Below are 12,031 nucleotides of genomic sequence, written 5' to 3'. Positions count from 1 at the left end.
TTGAATTGCTTTGGAAGTAATAATTGACTAGTCATGCACAAGCGTCAAGGGATAGTAATATATTTTCCCTTCGCATAACCATAATCTCACACCCTACCATAGCTAATAGACCAAGACTTCTAACTTTTTGGACAAAGGTTTTAGCTTAGGGATCATTTAATAAAAAGTGATAGAGCCTTACATAGACGATGCCACTGAACTAATGAACTCGTTATCTCATTTTACACTCTTTTAGTCATCACTTGGGTCAAAGCAGTTGGTTCCCCTTCCCTCCTCCTAGAGTGGTTTCATGCATTATGACGACATGTGTTTTTCGAAAGAGAGGTGGCTAAATTAGTTTATCTACAAAAATCTCTCGAATAGAATCAATACAACACACAATGTAATAGTTTCTAATTCAAGATACAAACCACTACATAATATTTTGGGAGTATTATTAAATTCATAGAATACATATTTTTATCAAATACTAATCTTTCTTTCTAATGACAGTATCAATGAAAATTACATTATTAGGATGATTAAAGCAAGGCAAATAACAACAAAAGAACTAAAAAAAAAATGAATCAAACAAGAAAAGGGAAGAAGAAGAAGAAGTGGTACATGAAAGTATAATGAATGATGCGCATAATTGTTCTATATTATCATGTTATGTATCACGCTTTGCAAGCCCTTTCACAATCACCGCCTCCTTGATAAGTTTAAGTGATTCTTCAATGTCATCACAAAGGTCATGAGAATCCGGAATTGTGTTCTCGTCAACCGAGAGTATAAAGGTCATTTGGTTTATGTAACTTTGACAATTTATCATCAGTGCCTGCATTAAGAATTGAAGAGACAATCTCATATCATTCTATGCACTTCTATTATCACCAATCCATTTGGTCGGAGAAATTAGTTTTCTTGAAAATTGGTTTAGTATTTTGCTTTGTATGGTATCGTGCAAGAAAGAGAAATGTATTTTAACAAAACCTCCATCTAATGCTTGAAATAACTTTGATAAATGAAGAGTATGTGAAAATAATTCATCCTATTTTTTTTTTCTTCTCAGATAGAGAGAGAGAGAGAAGGCAGCATTGGTTTGAAAGTAAATACTTACATTAGGTTGTCCAAAACAACCTGGAGCAAGGTAAGCCATTGGATGACCATAGAAACAAATTTCTTCCACGGGTCCAACTACATTTGAGAAGCTCATCGTGGTGAAAGTGGGAGCTCTATGAGACAATATGGCTGCAGCCTGTTTGGCAAGCGAGAAAGCTGATTGATTCATTTTCTACTCCCCCACTCATATTTTCTATATATTATGCATGCATGTGTGCATGCAATTAAATGTACTTGATTAGATGTTGGAAGGATTAATTAATTAGTAGGTAAAACGTACGTACCTTGATGCCCAACAACTTGATAACAAAATCAGCAATGTAAGAAGTGCCTATAGCTTCAAGAGAATGCTTCTTTCTGTCAATAATGGCTTTAGCTGTGCGAATGTAGTCCAAGGGATCATCACGCACTGCCACAGGGAAGGGTAGAAGAATGTAACCGATCTGGTTACCCCATTTGGCTTCTGTTCCCTTCTCCATCATCTCTGCCAAAGCCTGCATGCATGAGCTCATCAGAAAAATAATAATAATTAATTAATTAAGAACTCCAATTTTGAAACTTAATTTGCATTCTATCAATTTTGTAACGAATTTCAAAACTATAATATCATATTCTTGTGAATCCTAGCCTATGATGCAAATCAAATAAAAATACTTTCATAATATACAAATCTCATTCTCAAGTCTCAACAATATAAAAAAAGTTTTGCTAAAATATAAATAAACTATCTAATCCACATTCATTCATTTGAAACATGTTTTTTTTTTTTGGCCCATATTGGTCTTACCTTCTTTTTACTTGTTCAAAGAATGGCTAATTACATAATTCAGTCGGCTTGTATTGCACGAGTTCAAACACCCAAATGGGGCATTAAAGGAGCTAGAAAGAAAGATTACTCACATGGATGCCAGTAGAGGGTCTGGTGTTAACGAGAAGAGTTGCTCTGAGACGAATATTTCTCGGGAGATGATTTTTCTTTTCTGCTGACCCCCGTGCTCTCTTCCTCTCGCCTGTAAAATGGGAGAATGTCTCAGCAAAAAACCCACTTTGCATATGCATGTAATGCATACGCATTAAGCTATGTTGAAATCGAGGATATTGTTCAAAGGTAAGGTCACGGATTTGATTCTTCCTTATTGCATTAGGCTGATAAATTACCAAAGACATGCTAATGGGTAGCCAGCATTCATTCTTTTGGTTTTGATGCTGCACCATAGTGTCCAATGTGATGCGATGGTGGCAGGAATCCTCAGGTTATCGAAAAGATTACAAAAAAAAAATGGCCAAAACAAAAATGTGGTTTTGCTTATCATATTTTTCCTTTATTAAAATAATATTAAGAATAAAATTTTGTTTCCATAAAGTTAAAACTTAAAAATTAAATTCATATTTCAATGTATATATATATATCTTTCATATTTCAAATGAATTTTTTTTAAGTTTGGGATTCAACCTTTCAATACTTTTGACAATTTGAACATGTAAAATAGAACATAATAAAAGGGAAATCAAACAGTTTTTAATTAATTTGTTAATTATTAAACAAATAATAAATAAATAATCAACCAGAGCTCACCATATTTCCTATTGAGATACCGAGACAAAGCCGCCAATGTGATCCCCATCATAACATCGTTGATGGTCTGTGAAGCCCACAACCAAAACCAAAGCTATTTAGTTAATTACTAAGACAGTGATTATGAATAATATTATTTCTTATTAATTTGTTCTCCTTTTAGGCGCATAAATTTCATGTCATGAATGAGAATTTGTGTATATTTAAAAAGACATTTAATATAATTCAATATTGTATTTTATTCAAATCTTAAAACTTAGATTTCCAAACATAGCCCAATTAAGTTTCAATTATTTTTATTTTGCTTACCCATGATTCAAAAAAATTTCTATTTAAGGATTAGACCATTTAAATTTTTATTCTCTTGAGGTTATTTTGATTTGCGACTTCTATAATTCGAGATCATCACAGACTCACTTGACATGAGAAAAAAAAGATTGTAATCCATGAGCTCTTCACCATATTTGTAGGCTACATGGCCTAAGATCTTTATAGGTCATGATTATAAATATTTTCGTTTTTTCTTCTCACTTATTCTTTAAAAGTAAAAATTAAAGGATAAAAATATCATTTAATATATTTAGAGAAAAAAAAAAACAAGAGAAATGACATTTACCTCATTTGATGTTTGACAAAAAGATAGACATTCCCTTGAAAAAATTTTCTTTTTATAAAATACAAGAGATGTTTTGTCCCCTTTTTTTTTTTATTACATAGGAACTCTAGTCATGAACAAAACTTTTGAACCCCTTAATGCGGTACCAAACTTATGGATCAACGTTCTTCCCCTAAGTATGTTTTGTGCCTTTTTGATAAACCTAGTAGAGGTTCTGAAATTTTTGAAATCTCAAAAAGTTTCCTAAAATTTTTTAAACTTCAAATAAGACTTCTCAATTTTTAAAATTTCAAAAAAGAACCTGAAAATTTTAAAATATAGGGAAAGTCATTAACTTTTTGTAAAATCTTTTTTGCCCAAAAAGTAAATGTTTTGAATTTATTTTTATTTATTTTTTATTTTTTCGGTTGGGAGTCGCATGTAATTGATGGTGCTCCCAAAAAATTACGTTAAATACTTACATATAAGATATGAACTTACAGCTTTCAACGCGTTCTTCACCAACTTAATATCATCCAAGTTGACAGTCCGGTGAATGAATCGCCAACGAGCGGACTCAGGCGTCGGCACGCCCTTCACATGCGTCTCCGTATCCTTCAAGAACAGGGTGGTGAGCAAGAACATAAAAACATCGACGACGGTGTTCCATATCAGGCGGAGGCCCCACCAGAAGCCCTTGCCGGCGGGGGCGAAATCGGGTTTCTTGGCGCCGGGGATGGTGGGGAGGGCAGCGGGGTCGGAGGTCTTGCGGGTGCAGGCGAGGAGGAGGGACATCAGGGACATGCCGTCGCCGAGGGAGTGGTGGATCCGGAACACGCCCACGGCCGCCGCCTGCGATGTCCGGACGTTGAGGAGGTGAAGGTCCCAGAGGGGCTTGGAGAAGTCGACGGGGACTTTGCTGAGGTCGGCGATGTAGTCCTCCACGAACTTGTCGGGGGAGTCCATGTTTGGATCCAGGTCTGGGACTATCACGTGCCTCTCCAGATCAACCTTTGTGGGCACCCATTTCATGTTCCCATTTTCATCCTTCACCTGCGCCGCCATAAATTTTTCATTTCAGAGGCCTGTTTTATGCAGCTCTTCTCTCTCGTACTTCCCCTTTCATCTATTCAAGGTTGGATATGGAAATTCAAAACCCTAATTCTTGAAATGCCCGTTTGGGTAAGATCAGGTATTTTAGGTTAAGTGCCTTTTAGTGTGAAAAATAATTTTTATTTTGAAAATATTTTTAAAAAATTATAAAAATACGATTTCATTTTCAAATTTTTAAGATTTCACTTCGGAAAATAAAAAATAGAAGATTTGTTTAATTGCAGAACCGATTTTATTTTCCTGTTTTTAATTTTTTTTTAATATTTTCAAATGATTAAAAAATTACACACTTTAAGCGAGATTTGAATGGTGTGAATTTAGATAAATAGTAATGTTTTATTTTTTTAAATATTATATAAAAATTTTAAAATATAAAAAATTATAAAAAAAAATATTTTCGAACTTTAATATATAAATTTAAAAAATTAAAAACTAAGATGACATATTTGTAATTATTTAAAAAATTAAAAGTAAAAAATAAAAATATTTTCCACGCTATCAAAACTTTTTATTCTTTTTTATTTATTTATATAAATGTTACAAACTAAAAAAAAATAAGGAAGATTTTTCATAACTGTTTGAAAAACAAAAAATAGAAAATAAAAATGCACAAGTAAATGGATTTTACAAGCTAGGAATTCAAGATTTTTTAGAAAAAAAAAATGCTTACTTTTTGTAATAAATATTTCATAATTTGTTTATCTTAAATTAATTTTTATTTTAATTGTTTAAAATATCTTAACAACTTTATAACTAAAATAAGAAAAAAGCTGACCACCGTTTCAATACAAGTCCACATGGCAAAAAAGAGAGGAGAGAGATTATAGGCCATACAACCTGCTCTTCATGACCCATACAATAAATAGCATTACTCTTTTAAGTAAATTATTTTTAGGACCATTCGTCTTATAAGGGAGAAAGTAGCACTTTTTCATAGCCTATACTAATCATTTATAACTGTTTTTTTATTTTTTTTGGACAATAACACTTCTACAATAATGTAATAGTTAAGTCGAAATTTAAGAAAAAAATATTTAATTAGTCAAGTTATACTTTATTGGTGTGACTTTTGCAATTTGTAGGTTTGATTGAGATGTTAATGAGCGGTTGATCCATTACTCTCATTCTCCAAATAATAATAATAATAATAATAATAATAGTTTTTAAGACAAACATAATAATAATTTAAAAATTATTTTAATCCCTAAATGTTTGAAAAATAATTATAAAAATGAAATGTTAGATACTATTTTAAGACAATTTGTCAAAAAAATTTTTAAAAATTAAAATATAAATCAGATGGTTTTTAATAGCTTATGATTGAGTATTTATATGTGGGGCTTATTTTTTCAAACTTTAATAGTAGAAAATATAAAATTGTATTAAATTTATTCAATTCAAATTTGTACGTAACACAAGTCTCCAAATCTATAATGTTAAATACTATCTAAATTTTGTCCAAATTAAAACTAAAAGAAGTAAAATCTAAACCTGAAATTGATGCTCCATAACACAAGTTTAGTGTTTGGGAGCTCAAGTAAAAAACTTAATGTATTGGCTATGACAAAATATAGTAAAATTTTTATATAAAATCGGTCGAATTTGGAAAATAAAATCAATTTCAAGACGGAAAATTCACAGCAAAATAAAACTCAACTTAAAATTAAAAATAAAAAAATAAAAAATAAAGAAAACGGATGCATGGTCCTATAGGTAAATGCGAGCAAGCGTATATCAGATATATATATATATATATGTACCTGCAAACTAGAGAAACGGGGTTGCTTGAGAAGGGTATGGGGGAGCTTGTCTTTCACAATATGGGGGTCGATGGGGATCTTGCTCCCCATTTCTGCTATAATATGCACGTTGAAGTCTGGCTCATGGAACAGCCGTGCCGCCGGGCTCAGAGGCTCTTCTAACTCCGCCGCGTCCACCCCGTTCAACCCATCTCCGGCCGCCGTCTGAATAGGCTTCAGGGCTTTCTTCTTCCTCCATCTAAGCAGAGCAGCTTCTGCAGCAGTCTCCATCAACCTCCGGTCGATCGATCTCTGTTGCTACCTAATTAAGCCCAGTGGTGCGCGTGTGTGTTTAAGGCCAGGAGATGGATGATGGCGATGTGGACTATATATATATATATATATGAGTTATAATTTGTGTTGGCCGGAGCTCTGGATTGCAGTAGAAGAAGTGCTAGCTAGATCTGGTGCTCTGGGCTATCTACTATTGTGATCCCTGAAGGACGTACACTGGTAAGTATGCACCACAAACCCTGTACTTATATCACGGATTTGGGTTTCCTGTCACTCTCACGTATGTCCTTTTTATCCCTCCCTCCCTGCCTACCTACCTCTAATAAAAATATGTGTTGTCCCCAAATTCATGAATCACAACTTCCTCCAAAAGAATATATATATATATATATATATACACACACATTAATGTACGATTTCCACAATTTCCTTTTTCTGCCAAGGTTCCTGTTCACGTTCCAAATTTTCTGTAGCATTTTATTTTTCATTAGTTGCCCCGACTCCCAACGCCCAGAATTAAGGCACTTTCAAGTTAACAGGTAGTTACTTTTTCAGATTACTTTTTACTCAGCTGTTGTTGTTTATGAGTAGCCAACTGGCAATTATGAGTCAAACTCATTTGCCATTTTATGAGTCTTACTCATTTGCCATTTAAGGAGTGGATTCACCTATTATTTATGAACGATTCATCTATCATTATGAACAAGCTCATCTCCTAAGTCAATTACATATATCACCTTGAGATAGAAAAAATAAGGAAAAAATATCTTTATAATTTGACATTGTCGAGCAATATACCTACATTCATAAAATCCTAGCAAACTCTTCTTAACGAAAATTTTACATTTCATGCACTACGAGCGAAGTAGCCTTGCATGCTTCAATTGAACAATTTGGTAAATTTTAATTACTACTTTAATAATTCGAAGATGTCAATAAATAAATAAATAAATAAATTAATAGTCAAATGCAATTTATCTATGCAAATTAAAATTGACCTTGATCTTTTGATTGATTTTCCTGACCAGTTAATTTCGATTGAACTAAAAAGATATGTTTAATAATAATATTTTGACTTGTTGATAATAGCTAACTTTTGAAATGAAAAAGAAGTGTATGAATCTTTTCCATTGCTATGTATTTAATTAGATATAATTTTAGTATAATAAGAAACTAAATAAAATTTGGTGATTGTAGAGAAAAAATTTTAAAAGAAGAATACCACTACTTTTTAAAAGAAGAGGCCCAAGTTTTATTTGATTGAATAAAATATCCCCTACAAAAATAGATTGTGTGTGTGTATGGTCCCATTTATTTGCTAAAATTTACATTCTCTCAAAATTTCTCATATGGCCAAGTTACCTAAGCATTTGCCTTATGACTCTTCTTTTTGAATTGTCGAATTAAGAACCTAATTGGACATCACTCTTATATCTGGTTTGTTTTCTAAAAGTTAATATATACAACTGAAGTGTGTGCTTTTATTATTAATTTACAAGTGTGATAATTAAGTTTAATTGAATAAAGGTGTAATTTTTCTTAATTATTAGAGGTCCGAAAGAAATAAGATATTTATAAGAAATCAATCTTGATAAAGGAAACTGATTTCATTAAAAAAATTGAAAAATTAACAATACAAAGTGAATATATATATATACACACACAATCAGCTTAACAAATTCATGTATGAATCTGGTGAAAAAAGAAAAACTAATTAACTAACTAAAAATACAAGCAGATTTTCTGTTGCTGCTGTACGAATTTAACTGATGCTGCTGTTTGGTGACTTTTCTATTGGGCTGCTGCCACACTAGTTATACTGTTGCTGCTGCTACTGTTGTTAAATTGATGTTGCTATGGCTGGTTTTTCATACTCCCCCTCAAGATGGACTGATGAGGAACAAATGTTAATCAATCCTATGTTGGATAACAATTCTAAAAATTGTTTATAACCCAATGCCTTGGTTAATAAATCTGTCAACTGACAATGAGTTCTCACATGATTCAGTTTAATTACTTTAGCCAATACCTTGTCCTTTTCAATGTGACAATCAATCTCTATATGTTTGGTCCTTTCATGAAAAACTGGATTGGATCCTATGTGCAAGGCTGATTGACTATCACAAAACAATACTACTTCTCTATCATGCCTCATCTTCTAGTCCTTTAGCAAATAAAGAATCCACAAAATTTCACAAGTTGCTACAGTCATAGCTCCATACTCTGCCTTAGCTGAAGATCTTGACACAGAAGTTTGTTTCTTTGATTTCCAAGAGATCAATGAGTCTCCAAGAAATATACAATATCCTGTAATAGATCCTCTTGTGTCTGAGCATGATGCCCAATCTGCATCACTAAATCCTTTGACATGTAGTTCTGATTTTTTTTAAAAAAAATACTCCTTTCCCTGGTTCATTTTTAATGTAATGAAGTACCTTAAGAGCAGCCGCATAATGAGGCTTTCTAGGTTTTTCCATGAACTGACTGAGCTTGTGAACAGAAAATGTAATGTCAGGCCTAGTAATAGTTAAGTATAATAATCTGCCAACCAATCTTCTGTATTGACTTGGATCATTTAGCATATGACATTCATGTTTGCTAAGTTTTAAACTAGGATCCATAGGAACTTTGGCTGGTTTGCATCCTAGTAAGCCAACATCTTCCAAAATTTCTAGAGCATACTTCCTTTGACACAAGAAAATTCCCTTAGTTGTTCTTGCTACCTCCAAACAAATAAAATACCTCAAACTCCCTAAATCTTTCAACTTGAACTTCTGATTTAACAATATTTTAAAATCTTCAACTCCCTTTTGATCATTGCTTGCTATTAGAACATCATCAACATACACCAACAACACAATAAATGAATCTCCTTGTTGCCTAGTGAATAAAGAGTAATCAGCCTTGGATTGAACAAAGCCAAGATCAATTAAGGCATTTGAGAACTTAGAGAACCACATTCTAGAAGCATTTTTAAGCTCATAGAGTGATTTATTGAGCTTACAAACCAAGTGAGTCTGCTCCTCCTAGCTGTGAACAGCCTAATATTGCTCCCCCTTGTTGTGAAAACCTAGTGGAAAAAACATGTAAACTTCTTCATTTTAAATCTCCATGAAGAAAAGCATTATTGACATCAAGTTGGCTAAGAAACCAGCCTTTCACAGCAGCCACAACAAGTATAGTTTTGACAGAGACCATCTTAGCAACTAGAGAAAGTGTCAATGTAATCGAGTCCCTCCTTTTGGGTGAAACCCTTGGCAACCAACCTGGCTTTATACCTCTCAACTGAACCATCTGAATTGTATTTCACGTTATATACCCATTTACAACCAACGGGCTTCTTACTTGGTGACAAGTAAGTTATAGTCCAAGTATTATTAGCTTCCAAAGCTGAAATCTCAGCATCCATGGCAGCCTAGCACTTAGGATTATCAGAAGCTTGATGATAAAAAATGGGTTCAAAAATGGAAGAGATGGCACAACAAAAAAATTTATATGAAGGAGACAAATTATTGTAAGACAAATAAGATTGAATGGGATGAGAAGTACCTCAATCATGTGGAAGATTTTGGAATGGCAGCTGCTTGGACTTGATTACAGTGATAAGCCTCAAGATAAGATGGTGGTTTAGTATGCCTGGTAGACCTTCTAAGAATAATAGGCTGGTTAGATGTATCAGAAACAACATGTGTATCAGGAAAATCATGAATATTGTCATCAAAGTCTTGATGAATGTGAAAAATGGTGTCATTAGAAGGAGGTAAAGGAGAAGAAGAGACAGCTGGAGACTCAGAATAAGGAATGGAAGGAAAAATACGTAAAGGAATAATATTTTCACATTTAAAAGAGTTATTTGAAGCAAAAGGAAAACTTGACTCATGAAACACAACATCCCTAGATAAAAAAATTGTATGAGAATCAAGATCAAAGAGTTTATAACCCTTGACGTTGAAGGGATATCCTAGAAAAACACACTTTCCAACTCTAGGAGTGAATTTATGTTTATGAGGACTGAGATTGGTAGCATAACACAAACAATCGAAAATCCTAAAATGTGAATAAGAAGAAGGTTTGTGAAATAGAAATTCAAAAGGTGTTTTATGATTTAGAAAAGGGGATGGAAGTCTATTTATTAAATAGACTGCAGTGAGGACACAATCACCCCAAAAAGAGAGAGGAACATTGGATTGAATTTGTAATGCTCTAGTAGTAGCAAGTATGTGCTGATGCTTTCTTTCTACAACTGAATTTTGTTGTGGGGTGTAAGGACAACTCAATTGATGAATAATTCCTTTGGAGCTGTAGAAATTATTAAAACAAAATTCTAAGGCATTATCAGATTTGATGGATTTGATCTTGGTACCAAATTGAGAGAGAATCATGTTATAGAAAGATACAATGAGTGATCTGACTTCAAATTTATTTTTGAGTAAGAAAACCCAAGTTGCTCTAGAAGCATCATCAACAATAATGAGAAAATATATGTGGCCATTAGAGGTTAAAATAGAAAAAGGACCCCAAACATCCATATGAACAAGATCAAAAGGATAAGCACATTTATTGTTATTGAAAGGAAAAAGAATTCTATTCTGTTTTGCCAAAGGACAAACAGTACAAGTTTTATTACAGCAATTCTTAAGAAAAGGTAAAACACTGCCCAAAGAATGAATTTTTACATCAGAAGGATGTCCAAGTCTTGAATGCCAAAGTGAAAATACATTTGAAGAAAGAGAAGAAGAGCAAGCAACAGAGAAAGCCTTAAGAGTCTGCTTAGAAAAAGATGCAGTGGCTTGAGAAAGGCTTGAATCTTGTAATAAGTACAAACCATCATGCATTTTGCCCATTCCAGCCGTGTTCCAACATTTAAGGTCTTGTAGGAAACAAATTTGTGATAGAAAAACAAAGCATATAGGTTGAGATTTGGTTAATGCACTAACTGATAAAAGATTAAAATCAAAAGAAGGTACACAAAGAACATTGTGAAGAATTTTTTGGGAAGAAAGTTGAAGGGTGCCAATGTGTGTAACAATAGATGCTTCTCCATTATGCATTTTCACCGTAGTATGTGAGATCTCAGTATAAGAAGTTAACAATTGAATGGAACACACTATATGATCACTTGCACTAGTATCAATAACTCATGTATGAAGATCACATGCTTTTCTGTTTACAACTTTAGCAGAAAAGACAGAATGCTTATAGTTACCTGCAACAACATTTGATGGACAAGCCACAACATTAGCAGCATGGAGTTCTTGATCTTTAGGCAATTGTGAAGTAGAACAAGAACAAATTAATGTCAAAAGTTGTTGATATTGGTCATGAGTGAAAGCTGGAGCTTGAGAAATAGACTTTGATGAAGCAGAATCAGTAAGTCCAGCAGAATTATTCCTTTGAACGAGGTCAATATTAGATGAAACTTGATGAGCAGTGGCATATTTATTGTTCTTGAACTTGAAACCTGGTGGAAAACCATGCAGATTATCGCATTTTTCTATGGTGTGGCCTAACTTTCCACAGTGAGTGCATAAAGGCCTTTCTTTGCCTTTAAAATTGGTTCTGGAATTCTTGGTTGCTAGAGCAGTGGATTCAACTCTAACAACATTATGCACA

The 12,031-nt window shown here is 33.2% G+C and overlaps 1 protein-coding gene across 1 annotated transcript; it reads right to left on the bottom strand.

Moving 5' to 3' along the window:
• Nucleotides 1-413: 413 nt before the first annotated feature.
• Nucleotides 414-6,642, bottom strand: LOC131166034 (wax ester synthase/diacylglycerol acyltransferase 11-like). The gene is made up of 7 exons (XM_058124255.1): nucleotides 6,146-6,642; nucleotides 3,774-4,325; nucleotides 2,678-2,744; nucleotides 2,002-2,111; nucleotides 1,386-1,595; nucleotides 1,100-1,237; nucleotides 414-817 (listed from the first exon to the last, which is right to left on the bottom strand). Exons 1-7 carry the CDS (start codon nucleotides 6,413-6,415, stop codon nucleotides 650-652), a joined length of 1,515 nt encoding a protein of 504 aa, XP_057980238.1. The 5' UTR covers nucleotides 6,416-6,642; the 3' UTR covers nucleotides 414-649.
• Between the last annotated feature and the right edge of the window lie 5,389 nt (nucleotides 6,643-12,031).

This window comes from Malania oleifera, chromosome 10, assembly GCF_029873635.1.
Source record: "Malania oleifera isolate guangnan ecotype guangnan chromosome 10, ASM2987363v1, whole genome shotgun sequence".
Classification (NCBI taxonomy): Eukaryota; Viridiplantae; Streptophyta; class Magnoliopsida; order Santalales; family Ximeniaceae; genus Malania; species Malania oleifera.
The sequence above is the reverse complement of the archived record's forward strand: the minus strand, read 5'-3'. Positions and strand labels throughout refer to the sequence as shown.

Bases quoted from the DNA above. Each gene is read 5' to 3' on its own strand.
- LOC131166034 (XM_058124255.1), bottom strand. From the start codon at position 6,415: ATGGAGACTGCTGCAGAAGCTGCTCTGCTTAGATGGAGGAAGAAGAAA. The intron at 1,238-1,385 runs GTACGTACGTTT...CTTGCCAAACAG, and splicing joins TCAAGTTGTTGGGCATCAAG to GCTGCAGCCATATTGTCTCA. The intron at 818-1,099 runs GTAAGTATTTAC...TTCTTAATGCAG, and splicing joins GTTGTTTTGGACAACCTAAT to GCACTGATGATAAATTGTCA.